Genomic DNA, 17,555 nt, shown 5'->3' with positions numbered 1-17,555 from the left:
ACTTAACAATGAAGCCCGGTGTAGAAAATACGTTCCCCGCTAATATTAGTTAGAATGTGACCATATGTGTTCATATCTTTTTATATTCAGAGTTTCTTAACTAGGACTTAACGAAATTCCAAATTAAACTATTTGCAATTAATGAGTAGTTCATGTTTATAATTATGTTAATATATACTCTCTCTATCCAGTTTGATAATCATCTAAGATTTTTTAGGTCTACCTAAAATGATCATTCTCTAAGAGCACCCGCAATGGTAAAGTAAGGTGCTCTCTATAAAACATGTACATCTCAGCAATAGACTAGATTAATAGTAAACCACCTCAATAGTATGTCTACATGGGTATCTATAGCTCTCTCATGTATTGCCTCATTTTTCTCTATAGACTATCTCTAAGTTAGTAGATAGCTTTGCTCTATCTCTTCATTTAATATCTTCCAAGTAGGAAAATATACTGACATGGATCTTTTGTAGAGAGCATATAGATAACCATTATGGGTGCCCTAACAAGTGCTTCTTTATTTATTTGTGCAGAGAGTATTCTTTATTTATTTGTGTAGAGAGTAAATGAGCATCATTAAATGCGATGCATGCACTCAACTAAGATTAATTTCTATTGGTATAACTACGTGCAATATTTAAAACTTGATGCAATCCATGAGATACGAAGTAACGTACTCCCTCCGGTTTCATTTTAATTGACGTTTTGGATAATGACACGGTCTACAAAATATATCTTTGACCTTATTTTTCTACTATAATATATATAATAAATAAATGTATGTTTACTTTTATTATAGTGCTTTGAAAGACAAATCTATATATGTTGTTCTAGTTTATTTATACTAAATATTTTTAAAGTTATTGATGATTAAAGTTATAAAAGTTTGACCTCAACCTTATCGAAAACGTCAATTATTATAGAACCGGAGAGAGTAGTAGCTTAACCGGTAAGAATTAATTACAGTATAATGAATGTTTAGTTGTCCTTGGTCTTTGCGCTCTTTGTTTATGTGATGATTAAAATGGAATGGAGGAAGTAAGTAATTAGTAAATGTTATAATTTGTAGTTAAGTGATATAAATGAGACGGAACTAATTACCGAGCCCGTCATAAACCGGGCTCGAGAAAGGCTTTTAGCTTCTTTAAAGTTAACGAGCCAAGCTGAGTAGGCTCATTATTAATTATTACTCCATCCCGTTTCATATTATAAGTTATTTGAATTATTTTTCCTAGTTATTTTTTTTAAGTTTGACAAAATTTATAAAAAAAGTAACATCTAAAATGTCAAATTAGTTTCATTAAATCAAGGGATAATTTCATTTTTGCCCCCATTTTCATCTCTAATATTGATTTTGCCCCTACTTTTTAGGGTTTTCGTTTTTGCCCCCACTTTTTTGAACTGAAAGAGGTGTTTGCCCCTGTTTTGGATGGAGGTTAGTGGGACCGAATTTTTGGAAGAAAATAAAGAATTTTCGATTTATTGAATTACCTTTTTACCCCTGTGAAATGTTAACCATACAGAACAGGGATACTACTCCTCTCGGCGGCGGCGATACTACTCCAGACCGCGAGCACGCTGTGACCGCGAGAAACAAGCGGCGGGCGGCGGCGGCGGATGAGAGCGGGCGTCGCCCAGGCTCCGCTTCTCCCGGCGCGTGCAGGAGAGCGGCCGGGGAGAGGGTGGCGCGGCGTCATCCAGGGGCCCTAGCGGCGGCCCAGCGGCGCCCAAGGCGGCGGCGAGCGGGCGGTCGCGGCGTCGGCCAGGGGCCGCTCCTCCCGGCACGTCAAGGAGAGCGGTCGGGGAGAGGGCGTCGGCCAAGTGGCGCCCTAGGTGGCGGCGGGGAGAGGGGTAGGCGGCGGGGGAGGGGGTAGGCAGTGGGGGAGGTGGCTGGGCGGTGTCGAACAGCAGGGCCTCGGATGCGGCTGGCGTCGGCCCTGTGATGTGAGCTATTGGTGAATCACGGAGGAAATCTTGCAAATGGAGGAGATTTTCATGGAAGAGGTTAACAGGTAACCCCTTTGTGCTATTCTTGTGACTGTAGTACTTCATACCTTTGTGCTAATTTTGTGAGTGTAGTTGTTCTCAGTTTGGTTTGTACAACGAATTAGCTAGTAGTAATACAATTCAATGTGGTTGAGATAATTTACCAATGTGCCAATGTGGTTGAGATCATCCTTGTTCTGTTAGTAATACAAAATGTGAATGTTGTTTGTGCTGACTTGGTTGAGATAATTTACCAATGTTGTTTGCAATGTTGAAATCTCTAAACCTCCCCCTCAAACAAACTTATATATTTGGAATTGTATTTTTGTGGCTATTGGTAACATGCAACAATTAGCTAAATGTATATTTTTGTTGCTATGATTTGTAGGACAAATCACAGTGAGTTGAAATTAGTTGTTAGAGTTGGGTCATTTTTCAGCTTGCCAGATGAAGGGCCAAAGACCTATATGGAGGGTAAAACATTGCCAACCCAACTTGTTGACATGCATAACTATGACTTGCTAGAATTAGTAAATTTCATAGCTGAACACTTCATATGGGGTTCTAAGCAATACATGACTTTGTGGTGTTCTATGGATGGTGACTCTGTTGAGATTACATCAGACGAACAATTGCTAGATTGGTTTCAGTTGAACCTAGAGAAGGGGGATGTATGCATTGATGCCCAAATAATTGATTTTGATGGTCCATTGCAATTTTCACCCACAAAACGTAGGTATCATCCTTCAGTGAGGAGGTGCAGGTGTGGGTGCTGCTGCTGCCCCTAATAGTAATGGAGATGGAGGTGGAGGTGGAGGTGGTGCTGCTGGTGGTGGTGGGAGGGGAAGAGCAGGTGCTGCTGCTGCCCCTGGTGGAGGTGGAGGTGGTGGTGGTGGTGGTGGGAGGGGAAGGGGAGGAAGAGGAGGGAGGCTAGCTCAATGGTTTGGACCTCATATGTAATAGCTCTATTGGTGCTTTTGTTTCAATGCATGATCTGGACAATTACTTCTTACTATGTTGGCTATGATTTGAACCTGTAATATGTGATATTATGTTGGTTATGATGTGAACTTGGCTATTTTGGTGCTTGTTATGAACTAAACTTTGCTATTTTGGTGTTGGTTATTATGTTGTCATGCTTTGTGATACTTGTGAGGTACAATTTGACTTCATATGATTGTGTAAAATGTTGTTGAAATTTTGTTCAATTTCTGTTAAAATGCTGCCGAAATTTTGCCAAAATTTCTTCAAATTCAAATTTTGTCCAAATTGTAATGTCCAAATCTGTCATTTAGTTTTAAACATATTCACCAGAAAAAAAAATCAAATCCATTGCATAATAGTGGCAAAAACACAATTAATAAATAGATTTGGGAGAGGGCATAAATGTCATATTTAACACCGTTAACTCTTCCATCCAAAGGAGGGGCAAAAGCATCTTTCAGTTCAAAAAAGTGGGGGCAAAAACGAAAACTCTAAAAAGTAGGGGCAAACTCAATATTAGAGATGAAAGTGGGGGCAAAAACGAAATTGCCCCTTAAATCAAACACTGAATATATATTTTAATAATATGTATGTTTTGGGTTGAAAATACTATATTATATTTTTTCTATAAATTTGGTAAAGTTAAAGAAGTTTGAAAAAAAAATCCAACGACTTATAATATGAAACAGAAAGAAAGGGTACCAATTATCCTATAATGGGCGGCCGCCAATAGCAGGAGTACCGTCGGATGTTGTGAATGAGTGAATCCTCATTATTTCACATACATGAGGATCCAGGTGCACACAGCATATATATATATACATATGCTACCATGTATATATGCTGCAGATTAATTGGTTGATTAATAAGTTTGTAGTCTTCAAATTAGAGCAATATACATGTTAGGTGCAAGATTCACGGCATCGATTTTGGAGCGAGGCTCAAAAAGTTGATTGCATATATAAATTTGTCTGGCGTTATTTGGCATGTTCCTATGTTCGGACAGTGCGTTCCTCAAAAGTCTTGAGGCCCAACGCATGATCCATCGACCTCTTGGATGTTAGTTTCACCTACTAGCATCCATCTACCGGATCACCATCCGACCACAACATTACACCAGATCACCGGGCAACTAATCGATCGAGGGCTTTTACAGTGATTGGGCTATATATATATTCGTCCGCGATTTTGTTTTTCTTTTCTCATCGTGTTTTTTTCTTTTCCGTTTTGGTTTATACACCGAAAAAATGTATATCCTTGCATTGACGAATGCGGCTTTGGATGGACGGAGTGACACGGAATGAAACCATTCGTGTTTTTGACGACATTTTTTTTTTGAAGGTGTTACAAATTAAGTGGCAAAAGTTGAAAGTGTTGTGAATCGAGTGGCCTATTATGAAGTTTAATTCTCAATGGTTCGAAGCTTAGAACTAGAATACCATAACCTTGAAAGAATTCAAAGGGAAATCTTCCTGGAAAAATATTATAAGCTCGTGTCAGGACATATAAAAATGAATGTAATGTTTGTTTGGTTTATAGCTAAACTCAACCAAACAAAAAAGGAAAATGGGCATTCAAAAATTAGTCACCCATTTGGTTTGTGGCAAAAAAATTGGCATTGCCAAAATATTTGTCTTGTTTCAATTGGGGTCATAGCCAAAACACAATATTAGTAAGGAAAATAAAGGAGAAGTTTGATTATTTTTTTAATACTCATTTGACAATTGACATCCAAATAACCCACCGTCATAGACTCAAATGATCCCACATGTCAGAATAGAAAATATCAATACAATCAAAACAGCAAAAAAAAATTTGTCAAATCATCAAATTTTACAAACAGATTAAAGCCCTACCAACTTTTGCCAAAATAATTTCTTTTTACAATGTTAATTTTTTTTCATTGTCAAAATTTTGGCAAAGCAAAGAACGGATAAGAACCCAAACAAGCCGTTGCCTCCCGGGCCGCCTGGGCCTACGGTGGTGGCGAGGGACAGCAGCGAGGTACATGTTTGGGAGCATAGCTAGGCTGGCACCAAATATGTAAGGATGGAAAGCAACGGCTTGGTTCAAAACATAAAATGTGCTATGCGTGGTTGAAGAAAAAGACGCATGATTGTGGGATGCTGGACTTAGGGTGTGTTTGGATAATGGGAAATGGGGGATGAGATTAGGATTGGGATTGGGAAATGAATGAAATGTTAGAATTAAATGGACGATGTGGAGAATGAATGGTTAAGATTTAAAGATGAGTGGAAAATTATTTCCCTTTCTCATTTGCCAAACATTGTCTTAATATAGTATCTATCACTTGACCCAAGTCAAGTACTCGTAATTAATACGCAAGAAAATAAGAGTTGAAAGTATGTTGTGAGCAGAACAACTCTAAACGAGGCCCGAACGTTTAGAGTTGTTGAGTTGTTCTGCTCGCAACACATGCTTTCAACTCTTCTTTTCTCGCTTTTTCAAAAAGAACAGAACAGAGAAAGAAAGAAAAACGGTAATCCAGTACATTGCGCCCTTAAGCTATCATATTCTTGGCTATTTTCAACCTAGATATTTGCAAGGGAATAAGCATCAAAACAGCACGCACTGGTGATGGTTTACCAGATCATCTGTATTTTTTTTTAGAAAATAATACTACTATATCATCTATATTAGTGTAGGAAAACTGGTAGCACAGCTAACATTTGATTTCAAGACAGCATCCCGAATACATTAACAATTGACAACATTTTTTTTTGTTATTTCTAAACAACAATCCTCAAGCAAATATTGGTGTTTGCAACCTTTTTCTTCTCATCATTCGTCATCACTGTCAAAAACGACTGCCTTCCGACGATGAACTGCCTGTTGTTTTCTTGGAGGAGAATCATCATCCGAGTCGATCTCCTTGCGCCTTTGGCTGGCACTGGCACCCCCAGATTCTCTCCTCCGTTTTGGTTCCTGCAGCAGAGGCTTCAGTTTCAGTTTCGATTTATATACAGCTAACCTCATCATGTTTTTCTTTCAAGTTTGCTATATATTAACTACAACAAAAAACCAATCATAGATTCCTTTCAGCTATATGCTAACTAAGTATGCACAAGTAGTCAAACATAAACCGAATACATTTTTTTCTGTTTCCTTTTGTTTCACTTCAACATTTACAAGGCAGCAAGCCTGCCCGCTGACCTGTTAGTTACTCTTTTGCAGAACTACTGAACTTAAACTTACCTATCTACATAATGCCAGCATTGTAAACTAAAATATCAAATTTAATCATATATTCCTAGTGGTTACTGTCAAGATTCTTGAACATCTTGCCCTCACATATGCTGCAAAAGTATTTAATTCATTAATCTCTTTACTGGGCATATCCAAGAAAGAACCTGACTTGCAAATTTGGAACCTTACGACAATGTTCATTCGTATCACATATTCACATTGCTAACTTGTGAAAAAGAAAACCAAGAGTTTTCAGGCCATGCCATCGGTCTTACCTCGATTTCTTCATCTGACATAGCTGCTTCTTCTTCCACATCTTCCTCATATTCATCCTCTTCATCAAGCTCATCTTCCCTCCCCTGGGTTGGTGAGTGCTCAATATCCTCTCCTTCAGTTTCATACTCTGACTCCTCCCTTTCACTCTCAGAATATTCATTTTCCTGTCGTCTAGGCGGACGAGCAGGAAAGGATGGTTTGCGAGGAATGTTTCTGCCCATACTTGACTGAAAATGTGCAAACAATACAGATTATGTATAAACAGCAATATATTGGATAAAAATAACAAGGGTTACATGCTGATGAGTTGCTCACCTTCTTTGCACTAACTATGCGCCTCTCAGCTAGTGCTTCAGCCTCCAGTTCATCCCCAAAACGACTACGTGCTGGCATTCGGCGAGAACCATATTGATGGTCAGGTTCCTCATCCTGCCAAAATATGGCATTGAATAAATCATTGGGCATAACCAGTACTATACGTCTTATTAATTGTCACGCCGAATCCAATCTCCCGCCAGAACGCACCAAAAGGACAAGTTGCAAATCATTACAGCACATTTTACAACTACAAAAACAGCTATTGAACATGTGCATCTAAATCCAAGGAAAAAACATCATGAGCTACAACAGCAGAATAAAATCTCACACAGAAATAAACTGTCTCAAAAAACACAGAAATAAACTGCCAACATAATGATCTATAACTGTCAAAAAAAAAAACATAATGATCTATATATCTGAGTCATTTACAGTAAACTTAAACAAGTCCATATTGCCCCTATGAATTTACAGATAAACAATTTATGTGTATGTGCCATGTGCATACGATAGCAGCCTACATGGTTTCAAAAAAGGAAATAAAATTAACCAGACAAGAAAATTTTGGATATCATCGCGTAAATAACATGTAGGGCTGAAGAGGATTTCAGTTTTCACTGAACAAAGTTTTTACCATGCAACAGCTTTAGGTCGGAGAGTGAAATTGAACTCAAATCAGTTGCTAAAATCAAATAAGGAGTGGGCAGTGATGCAGTGTTAATAAGATGTGGAGGGAAATTTGGAAGCATAGAACGACTGTTTGTGGCACTGTGCAACTCTACTCTGTATGTGGCAGCGGTGATCCAATCAGTAGCAAATGAAGGTGAACTTTGGTGTTTGGCTGGGGTTTCAAAGCTTCGAAAACTGTTTGCTAGGTCGATAGCCCTTGCGGCTTAACTAGGTCATTCGGTTTGTTTGGTTCTTTTGTAAGACATGACGGTGTTTACAGAGTGGGTTTTTTTCTAAACTCCCCTGTGCTGCGCCGCCCCTACGCAGATCTCCTGCGTGTTCGAGAAAAGAAAAAGGTGTGGAGGGTCTTGCACTTGACCAGCATTATATTGCAGCCAAAAGTGGCCCCAAAGACTGGCAAACATTCAAATGGCATTTACTAGTGAGATTTAATAGGATGCGTCTGGACTAAATATCATTTATCACTAATACTATAACAGTATGAACAACAATAACTAATTGTATCAATGACCTTAAGCGGAAGAAATAAGAGAAATGACAAGAAACCCACCTCATCTAATGCATCTTCCAAAAATCCGGGAGAAAGCTGCCTTCTTTGCCTGGCGGGCTGTGTGTACTTGCGGCTAACCTTTTCTCTTTTGCGTTGAAGAATTGAATGGGCTCGAATATTTTGGCCCAAGGCCTGCATAGTGAAAAGGGACAAACTTCATTCAAAATGCATATATAACAAGTTTAGAACAGAAAGGAAATACAGCAAAGCACGAACAGGATTAAATGCATTTATTAAATCAGTATGTCAACTATTTGGTTATTGCACCTTCATAAAAGGAAACTTCACCCTATGTGATTTATTTTTTGTGAAAAGTTCACTGGAGCAAGCCACAATAAATGTTATACAGCGTAGCACTAAGAACAAATCATGTTACAATAACTTTTAGACCCGCAGATCAAAGCTGAAATTCACGGGATCTAGAATGTGTGTTTAACTGCCACAAAAATTAAGTTTAAAATCCATAAACAACATGCTAATTAATGCTTGCTTATGCACTGGAGAAAAACATGCAGGATAAACAGAAAACACACAAACAAGAGAATTTTCTGAATACAAATTGCAGTCTTGTTGGATAATGGGACCTCTGATATCACATTGATATTTGTTGGTTTGACAACATAAATTTCTTAATCTTAGAACTCATACTCTCATCATGAAAGGAAAAAAAAAACAGAGAAAGCAGCAAGATCGTGTAACTCATACAAATGACTTCATAATGATTACATCTTTATTTTTAGGATAAATATGGTGAAAATCTTGCACTTTACCGTTCAAGAGATTTACAATCAACATGCCAAGATTTGCACATAATGTTTTTAGAGAATCATCTATTTACCCCCACTATATAGCTAAAAATGTTATTACATGTTTGTACTCCAAGAAAAACAATTTGTTTGCTGATTGCCATGCTCTAAATTTGCTTGCTGATTATCATGCTCTAAAAGCATCAACTGTCCTCTCAATCATTTTAAATAGTGATCCTGACTAGCTATGCGCCCAAGAATAACCAAATTTGAAGCTCATATTTCCATGAAGAAGACCATTCTTGTAGTTTGCAACATTAGAACTTTAGTAGCATTTCCTTAATGGTACTAGCTTACCAGTTATGCTCCTATTTACTTATTTGTCAGTTATCTGGTGCAAATTCAGTGTCTGCTCAAATCTCTCATGGTCAGATACGAAATTATATTTACTTAATTTGAAGTTTGCATTCTGACTATTTTACTGATTACTCTACTCTATTAAGTATTACATGCATCCAACTCCTATAATCTAAAGAAATAGGTGAAAAAAAATATAAATGTACATATTTTGTCAAGCCCAATGGCCCCTATAGAAACAAAATGGAAAGTGAGAATATAACACAACAGAAATCATGTTGTTTTTGAGAAGCAGCATTGGGGCAAATGTAAGTCATGCACATGTCATTCAGTGTTGCATATACATCCAATGTATTAAGAAATGGAGTTTTTCGTTACCCTTTCTTTTTCCTGCTTCACTCTCTCTGGATCCTTAGATTCGATCCATTTTTGCATCTTAACCGTTTTCTTATTCTGAGAATCAACAAGAGCAGTTAATAAACGATGTGATTTCGAAGACAAGGAAGATGGCATGAATCTCATTTTCCGTAAGAGCCTTCCTTGTGATTGAAGGACTCCCTGCATTATAATTCAAAATTATATCAGGTTAGTGACACCTATGCAGTAAGAGCATGAATGAACAGAGGTGGTAGCAAACATTGTTGAATTGCAGATAAGAAGTACTTTACCTTCCCATTCCTCAGAAACAGATGGGACTGATCATGATGTGCTTCATGAACAGATATATCAAGAACTTCATTGCCAATCAGCAGCTGCATGGTCCCATCTTTCCATTTTACAATGCGCGCATTACTTTCACACTGCAACAATGCTCATATATCATATGGATAGCCACATAGTGCACCAACCACCTGTTGTCACAAACTACTTAAAAGACAATGACAGAAAAAAAGGAGGAAGAAGAAACGGAGCAAGCATCTTATGGTATATATAATGGCATTTTTTTTGCAGGGAAATACATAACAGTTGGGCAAGTTGACTAGTATGAGAGAAGACTCAGTGCAAGCATCACCAAGGGCTAGTTTACAAACTAGATTATAGTAAGAAAGTTAAGAAGCTTCCCACAGCATCTTCAGGGAGGGGAATTTAGAAGATGGCAACGTAGCATAACTGAGTCTGCAATGCTAAAGAATTTCAAAATGCTACTTGAAAAACATTCCACTTACAGATGTAGTGCCATTAGCATTCTTAACGGTTCTCCACCGCACAATATTGTCCTCCAGTCGTATCCTTTTTTTGGTCCCAGATTCATCTGTAACAAATACATCCTCCTCCACATATGTTTTAGGATCAAAAGGCTTTGGGTCAATCCCCATAATATTTGATACCTTGATCACATTCATCTACAAGTTAAGAAATTAGTCAGTAACAAATAACCATATGAATAGCTGCAAAAGCACAAAAACATTTAAGCATCGATCATAACATTCCTAGTAAAGCCTACAGAACAAGACAGCAAAATTCTCTTCAATAATACCATGGCATAAAAAGAAATTTCAACTACCAAAGTGCCAATGTCACATAAGAGTTAATAGCAACACAGGTTCTTTATTTCTTACATTGTGCTGTACCAGTCAATTGTGCAGTTCTGCACAACAACATTTACGCACAAGCACAGAACATCAGCAATTAAACAGTAACAGATACAAAGAATTAATAATAAAAAATCTGGTGCATATGCAGCAACGCAATAAATATCCATCAAAGATAACTGATGTCTGCCAATATATAATCATCTTGGCAGAAAAGATAACAGTGCTGTATGGTCAAAGACTGAAAGATAGATGGTTAAAAAGGGGTAGTCAACTCACTCTCTCGGGTTGAGCTGGTGGCTGCTTAAGTGGAACCACCAGGTTCAGCGGTGGACCAACTGGTTTCTCTTTTGGTTTCAGTTCACGATTTTCATCTGATTCATATCTCATATCTTCATCAGCCACTACATCGTCGGGCTGCAAATCCTTCTCATAGTGACCTTCATCTTCCATGGGTGATCTCTGAAAAAGAAAAGGAGGGAAATTTGAGTACCTATTGCATCCAGAAAAAGTTAACAGGTAATAGGTGTGAAAGTTGATCAATACTGACTGGAGCACAAATCAATATTCATGCAGGGTACATACAAGAAATGAATAGGGAGAAAGATTTTTAGATAAATACACAATTAGCAAAGAGCCAAAGATGCTACCTGCATTAATAAATTTGTTACATAGTTAAGCATCAAATGGTAACTCTGAATTTAAAAGAAGATGAAACACAAAATTATCTAAGTATTGAATTACATGAATACTTGTGCTGATATTCAGTTTAAACAACATGCCACCAAGTCATCGATAGCATACTGTACTTGCTCAGTGCAGAATGTATTAAAAAAATGGCTCTGTTTAGAACTTCCGTGAAAATCTTTGCTGGTTTTCTTTAAGCCTGACGAAAGATATTCCTACTTTAAACCTAGAATGGTAGGTAATTTGAGCATAAAAATCTCACATGGGAATCTTCATCAATTTCTTGTTGATCACGATATGGAGCAGGTTCATCTTCATCGCTTTCACCAAATACATCACGGACAACTTCCTGATCTCTCTCCTCCTCAACTGGCGAGCTGCATAAGATTATGGTTCTTACGAGTTACTACTTACTACAAAGGTAGGGAGGATATACATAGGCAAAGAATGCATATTGAGTCACTAGCAAAATACTAAGACAGTCAATCAATCAGTGGATAGATTGTTATGTCGTAATGTCAGATCTGGAAAGCATATAATGCACAGATAATAAATAGGATCCTGGTTTTATTTCCCCCTTAACCTTGATGCTTTCCTTGTTTGACGAGGTTCCTCATCTTCATGAGCTCGACCAGCATAATAGTCATCTTCAGACCCCTCAGATTCAGAGGCAACAACTCCTCTTCTTCTGCTAGCTACTGGCCGCTGTTGATAGGCTTCATCTTCACTATCCATGCCTGCTGCATCATTTTGCATCACCCGGTCACTAAGTTCTCCTGGGGAGCTCTGGACCTTTTCCCCATCACTTTCTCCTTGATCAAGATCAGCACGATGAGCTTCAGCTTCACTTTCTTCTTCCATCCCAACTTGCCCCTCACTTTCACCTTCTCCTTCCGCTTCACCTTCCCCTCCATTATCAGCCTCACCTTCCACTTCTTCCTGGACAAGCAAATCAAGCAGCAAGCATCACATCAGACAGCTGCAGCAGAAGTATACAGCATGCATTGGCGAAGAACTCGGGCACAAGAAAAACCTACAAGAGCTAAACTCTATGGCAAGGAATGGTTGGATTTTTACACCGTGATAGGTCCAAAATGTCTCCAAATCACTTGCTACAGCTGCCCACTAAAAACTTCAATACTACTTTTGGTCTACAAAGTAGAATTTTCTACTAGCAAGGTTATCTCTCAGAAATTTCAAACAGGTGATTGGGGATCAACGAAGCACAAATCTACTGGTTCATCAAACTGCTGTATCCCAATCGCGAGATTAAACCTAAGCCCTAGCCAGCCCCAGGAAGCAGGGGAGGGGAGATTGAGGTTCGGATTGTATATTGTTTACCGAGTGGTAGCCGGAGCGGGCGTGGGCGTCGTCGTCGTCGTCGTCATCCACCACCTGGTGGCGAAGCTGCTGCTGCTGCTGATGCGGATGCGGGTGGTCGTCCTCGTCGACGAAATCGACGGCCTCGTCGTCGTCCTCCTCCTCCTCCTCCGACTGGTCGCCGAAGAGATTCTGCATCATCTGGTTCCTCGTCTCCTCCTCGACATCCCTCTCCCTGTCGCCGCCCGCCATCGCCGCTGGTTGAGCGAGCTCGGAGCACCGAACGGCGACGGACCGGACCGGACCGGCGCGTGGAGAGGAGCGGCGGCGCGGCCTGTCTCAGCGTCGGCGGCGAGAAGACGGCCGCGGCGCGGTGGCGCAAGGGGAGCCGCCGGGAACCCTAGCCTCCCAGCAGTTCGTGAGACTAAAATCGGATGAATAGGATTCCAGCGGTAATTTTGTCAAGTCTACTGAAAAATATGACTAAAATTCTTCTAATTTAGTGAAAAATGATGTGGGTGAATTAGAGAGGGTTGGTTGGTTCTAGTTGAGAGTAGTATTTGGGTGAATCCAAATTGTATAATGGTATTATAGCGAAGCTTCATTTTGACGATGGCATAATGTCCATTTTCTCCTATTCTACGGTGAGGGATCGATGGTGGTGGATCGTGTTGTAATATGTGAAATTTAAGGGTCCTTTTTGCAAAAGTGCCTAGTCCCTACCGCCCTGTCCGATGTCGTCCCTTCCTCGTCGTCGCTGGATGGGGACAAGGAGCTCGGTGGTGGCGACGATCTCAGACGGCGGTGCAAATCCAGCCCACCGCCCTTTCCGTCGACTTCCTCCGGCGATTCTCAAGCCACCTCTTCGTCGGCCACAACCCGTCTGCTTCCGTGCCTCCCCTCTCCAATCCATCCACCTCCCTCCATGCCGATGCGCTCGACCCGATGGGCTGTCGGTCAAGCTTGGCACAAAGTGGAAGGACCGGGCACCAGCTGGAAGCCTCTTGAGTCTTGATTGTTTGATGGCGGACGACCACTACGACATAGCCCCGCAGCTATTACACCTCAACCAACCTCTTTCCGCCGAATCCGCCGTCTCAAGGTGCTCTGGATGATGATGCACGTTTCGTCGCCGCGATGGTAGCCCGGAGCCTGCTGTTCTACAAGTTTCGTGCAGGGGCTCATGGACAGGGGGAGTCAGGGACCCCGCTCGTCTTCGTGCAGAATCTTTAGGCTGCTGCTCGGTCATGCCATGTAGCCGAGGTGCTCGAAGAATTGCCTATACGGAGAAGCCGCACACGCCCACGGCTGTGGTCGCTCCTCTATGTTTCGGCTGGAGATTATCGACCACTGCTCCGATGTATCGGAGTATCTCGACTTCTGTGGATCAACCGTGCTGCATACTGCTGAAGGGAAAAGGGAGTTGGAGGTGAGGCATCTATTTCTTGGCCATTGCTTACTTCTTCTGTAAAATTGTTCATAGTATATTTTTCTTTGTGTCTATGGACGACAAGATAGGTCTGGATGCATTTATCAGGATGTTCGGGTGATATAATTCTAAAGTTGATATCTTTCAACGTTATGAAACCAAGTTTGCCTTTTGACTTGCTGCAGATTCTTATCTGATATACCAATCTTTAGGTTAATGCTAATTGTTGATTTGAATATACATATTAAAGATGTTCTTGGCCATGTGTAGTTAATTCGTCTAAATTTTCCTCTATGGTTCCAGTAGTAGAGTTCTTGTTTATGAAGGATTGTGTTCAGCTTACTCCGAATTAGTTCATGTAAGCATTGTTCCACTGGAGTGAGGTGCATCTCTTCTTCTATGATATCCATTAGGTCAATGATGAGCTCCCAATCTTTTTGGATTTCTAGGGGTTTCCATTTCTTCTTGCAACTAGCCTTGTTCCTTTTAGGTTTGACTGCTAGGAAGCCTGCAACATCAGTAACATTTGTGTTTTTTTCATGCGGCTTGTTGTGATGTATGTGAGGAGGTCTGGGTTTGAAATGCGGGAGTTCTCGAAGCGGAGAAAAAAAAGCTTTTGGGAGACGGTAACAAGGAGGGGAACATGGTCTGAAGTTGTATGAGTTAGGCTTTGAAGTGCTGAGTTTGGTAGGATAGAGTTCCATGGAGTGTTGAAGAAGACGATTGATCGATCCGGGTTAGGGTAGGGTTTAATGTATAGGCTGTAAATCAGGGGAATTTCGAAAATAGCTAGCGAGTGAAGAGTATCATTGAATTTGTTTGCCTATGAGTGATCAAAGGGCCGGGGTTGTTTTTCTTGAAGTGATGTTAATGAGGTCGAAGTCCCCAAGTACATTAAACTATGTAACTATGCCGACATAATTGTTTGGTGAATGGAATATGGTTCATTTTTTTTGTTGTGTCGTTGTTTAACCTCTGTAACTATGCCAAATTGTGTGGTGATTGGAATATAGGTATATATTTTTCTGGTGTCACCGATTACCCTCTGTTACTATGCCAATAATTGTTTCATGATTGGTGATGTGGGATGCCCAATGTGCTGTCTTTTGACAATGTCTTTTTATATCGTGGTTCTAGGATGCCCAGATACGGCTGATGGGTGACGTATCCGTATCGGATACGCCATCCTGATTACTGTGATTTTAAAGAAAAGAAAGTAGTTCGGATACTTCTCATATACGTGCGTATCCCGTCCTGATACGGCCAAACCAACGCAGCAATGCTGCTCCGCATCACACGGACGGAAGCGTCGACCCAATCCACCCGCGGCGCCGGGAATGCGCTGCCTCACCGCCTGCTATCTCACTCATCCCCGAAGCAGTCCGAGGCAGGCGCAGCCGCGCAGGGCCTCCACTAGCCGGCTGTTGGGTTCCGCCGCGTCTCGCCATCTGAGCTACAGGATGTCCACCGGCATCTAGGCGTCGTTGTTGCCGCTCCCCGGCGGAGGGCCTCTGCTGGTCGGCGGTCTCTGCATCACAACCATTGGGCGAAGCGTCTCCGCCGGCCTCCAAGCCCGTCACCACCGCTAAGTCTCGATCTGATTTGAGTTTTGTTACTGTATGTGTTTTCCCTTCTCAATTTCTTAGTGCAAGACTGCAAGTGCTATCTCTTTTCTTAGATCCCGTGAAATTTGGAATTGGAAGCTCAACTACTTCTCTCCTACATACAACACATTATCCATGGGATCTACCTGATGGGCAAGATTTCCTGTGATAGCGCTAAAAGATTTTTGGTGCATTAGACCTGCTAGATGATATAGCACTGTCAATGATGCTAACACCAATTAAACTTATTCAGCCATTGAGTCGAATTTGATACCCTGACTAGTTCATGCCATGTAATGCTATATCTTTTTTCTCTATTTATAGTGTTGTAATTATTTATGTTTTTCTTCTATGTTTTTTATTTTTTTTAAATATATATAGACATATCCCCGTATCGGTGTTTTTCAGAAAATGCCGTATCCTCGTATCCCCGTATAGCATATCCATATATGTATCCCCGTATCTAGGTAACATAGTCGTGGTTGTCTTATACTATGTTGGTGGCAAATTGATCTATGTATCAATGTATGCCTTTTCAGCTTTCCGATGGAGGATGGAAAGATACAAGTTACTCTCGGTGATGGTAGCGCACATGAGATGGAAGATCCTCCAGAACTGCATGATCAACATACCATCAACATCCAAGGCTGCCGTCGACATCTTCGCCAAGTTCCTCATTGAAAGAGAAAAGGTCAACAACAATGGCGATGAAGAGAGATATCCATCTGCTATCCTCTATTCAATTAGAGTACTTACTATGGCTGGAGAAGTTGAGATGAAATTAATGGCGACTGACATTGCCCGCATATGTGTTATTCTTCAATTAGTCTAATCTATAGCCTAGTATTGCAGCTGAGATATTATCATTTCTGTAGGAACAAATTATACTTTAGTTTGTAGCAAATTCCTCAAGTAATCTAATCGAGACTAAATTGGAACTGGGATGATACTGCTGTAGGAACAGAATTATGCTTTAGTTTGCAGCTGATCCTTTTTTAGGAACAAATTATGCCAAAGTTTGCATGTTTCGTCTCTCACCCAGCATATGTGGTATAATATGCATCTAGCAGTCTCTTACCCTATTACTGTATGGTCTACTGGAAGTAATTGCATGTTAAATCTTATATTTTGGAATTGCAATTGCATACTAATTTTTTTTATCTGGCATTACATTTATTTTTTTGGAATTGTTGTGATTACAATTGAGTTGTGTGGTGGATTAGAATCGAGAATTGTGTGTTGGCATGTATCCACATGTTGGTCACTGCTACGAGCATTGCAGATCTGAAATTTGAAGCTGATATGATGAATAACGACGAGAGCTGAGACTAAGGACCTGTTTGGAGAGAGCTTCTAGCTGCTGCAGCTTCTCCCAGAATTAGAAGCTCCCTCAAACATTTCATTTTTTTATTCAGATTCCGAGAAGATATAGTCGTAAAATCCAGAAAATAAAATAGAACCAAAAATTGAAAAACTCAGTTTTTCCAGATTCTCAGAAGCTGGCTACAATCTCCGAGCTTTTGATGATGAAGATAGAACTCGAGAAAGTGTTCATAGATGATTACTCGTTTGTCAGCTGATAATTTAATTGTGATGATTTACTCAGCTTGTTTGCAGTGCTGTGATTTACTTACATATGCTAGTGAAAACATATAAATTGGCGAAGTTTGACCAGGAGCACTAAAGTTTCATTGGGTTTTCAGTTTTCACTTCATTATTTTGCCGTTTCTCTTTGACCAAGGTCAACCGAACTGCGGTTGAGCGAGGCGGTTCCATTCCCACCGTCCGATTACGACACGTGGCGCGATCCCAGCGGCCTAAACCCTTCCACCAACTCCCCCCCCCCCCCCCCCCCCCCTCCTTCCC

General features: G+C 40.4%; 1 protein-coding gene across 1 annotated transcript; it reads right to left on the bottom strand.

Moving 5' to 3' along the window:
* Positions 1–5,544: 5,544 nt before the first annotated feature.
* On the bottom strand, positions 5,545–13,104 carry LOC4352631 (protein LEO1 homolog). The gene is made up of 11 exons (XM_015765111.2): positions 12,678–13,104; positions 11,920–12,275; positions 11,599–11,713; positions 10,929–11,111; positions 10,284–10,460; positions 9,786–9,917; positions 9,496–9,675; positions 8,015–8,146; positions 6,772–6,885; positions 6,456–6,683; positions 5,545–5,919 (listed from the first exon to the last, which is right to left on the bottom strand). The coding sequence occupies exons 1-11, from the start codon at positions 12,906–12,908 to the stop codon at positions 5,776–5,778; spliced, it is 1,992 nt and encodes a 663-aa protein (XP_015620597.1). The 5' UTR covers positions 12,909–13,104; the 3' UTR covers positions 5,545–5,775.
* Positions 13,105–17,555: the final 4,451 nt, after the last annotated feature.

Source organism: Oryza sativa, chromosome 12, assembly GCF_034140825.1.
Source record: "Oryza sativa Japonica Group chromosome 12, ASM3414082v1".
In the NCBI taxonomy this organism is placed as follows: domain Eukaryota; kingdom Viridiplantae; phylum Streptophyta; class Magnoliopsida; order Poales; family Poaceae; genus Oryza; species Oryza sativa.
Note: the sequence above shows the minus strand (reverse complement) of the source record. Positions and strands in the feature narration are given on the sequence as shown.

Excerpts from the sequence above, each read along its gene's own strand:
- LOC4352631 (XM_015765111.2), bottom strand. The coding sequence starts at position 12,908 with ATGGCGGGCGGCGACAGGGAGAGGGATGTCGAGGAGGAGACGAGGAAC. Across the intron at positions 12,276-12,677 it reads CCCGCTCCGGCTACCACTCG|GAAGAAGTGGAAGGTGAGGC; the intron begins GTAAACAATATA and ends TTGCTTGTCCAG. Across the intron at positions 9,918-10,283 it reads ATGCTAATGGCACTACATCT|TGTGAAAGTAATGCGCGCAT; the intron begins GTAAGTGGAATG and ends GCATTGTTGCAG.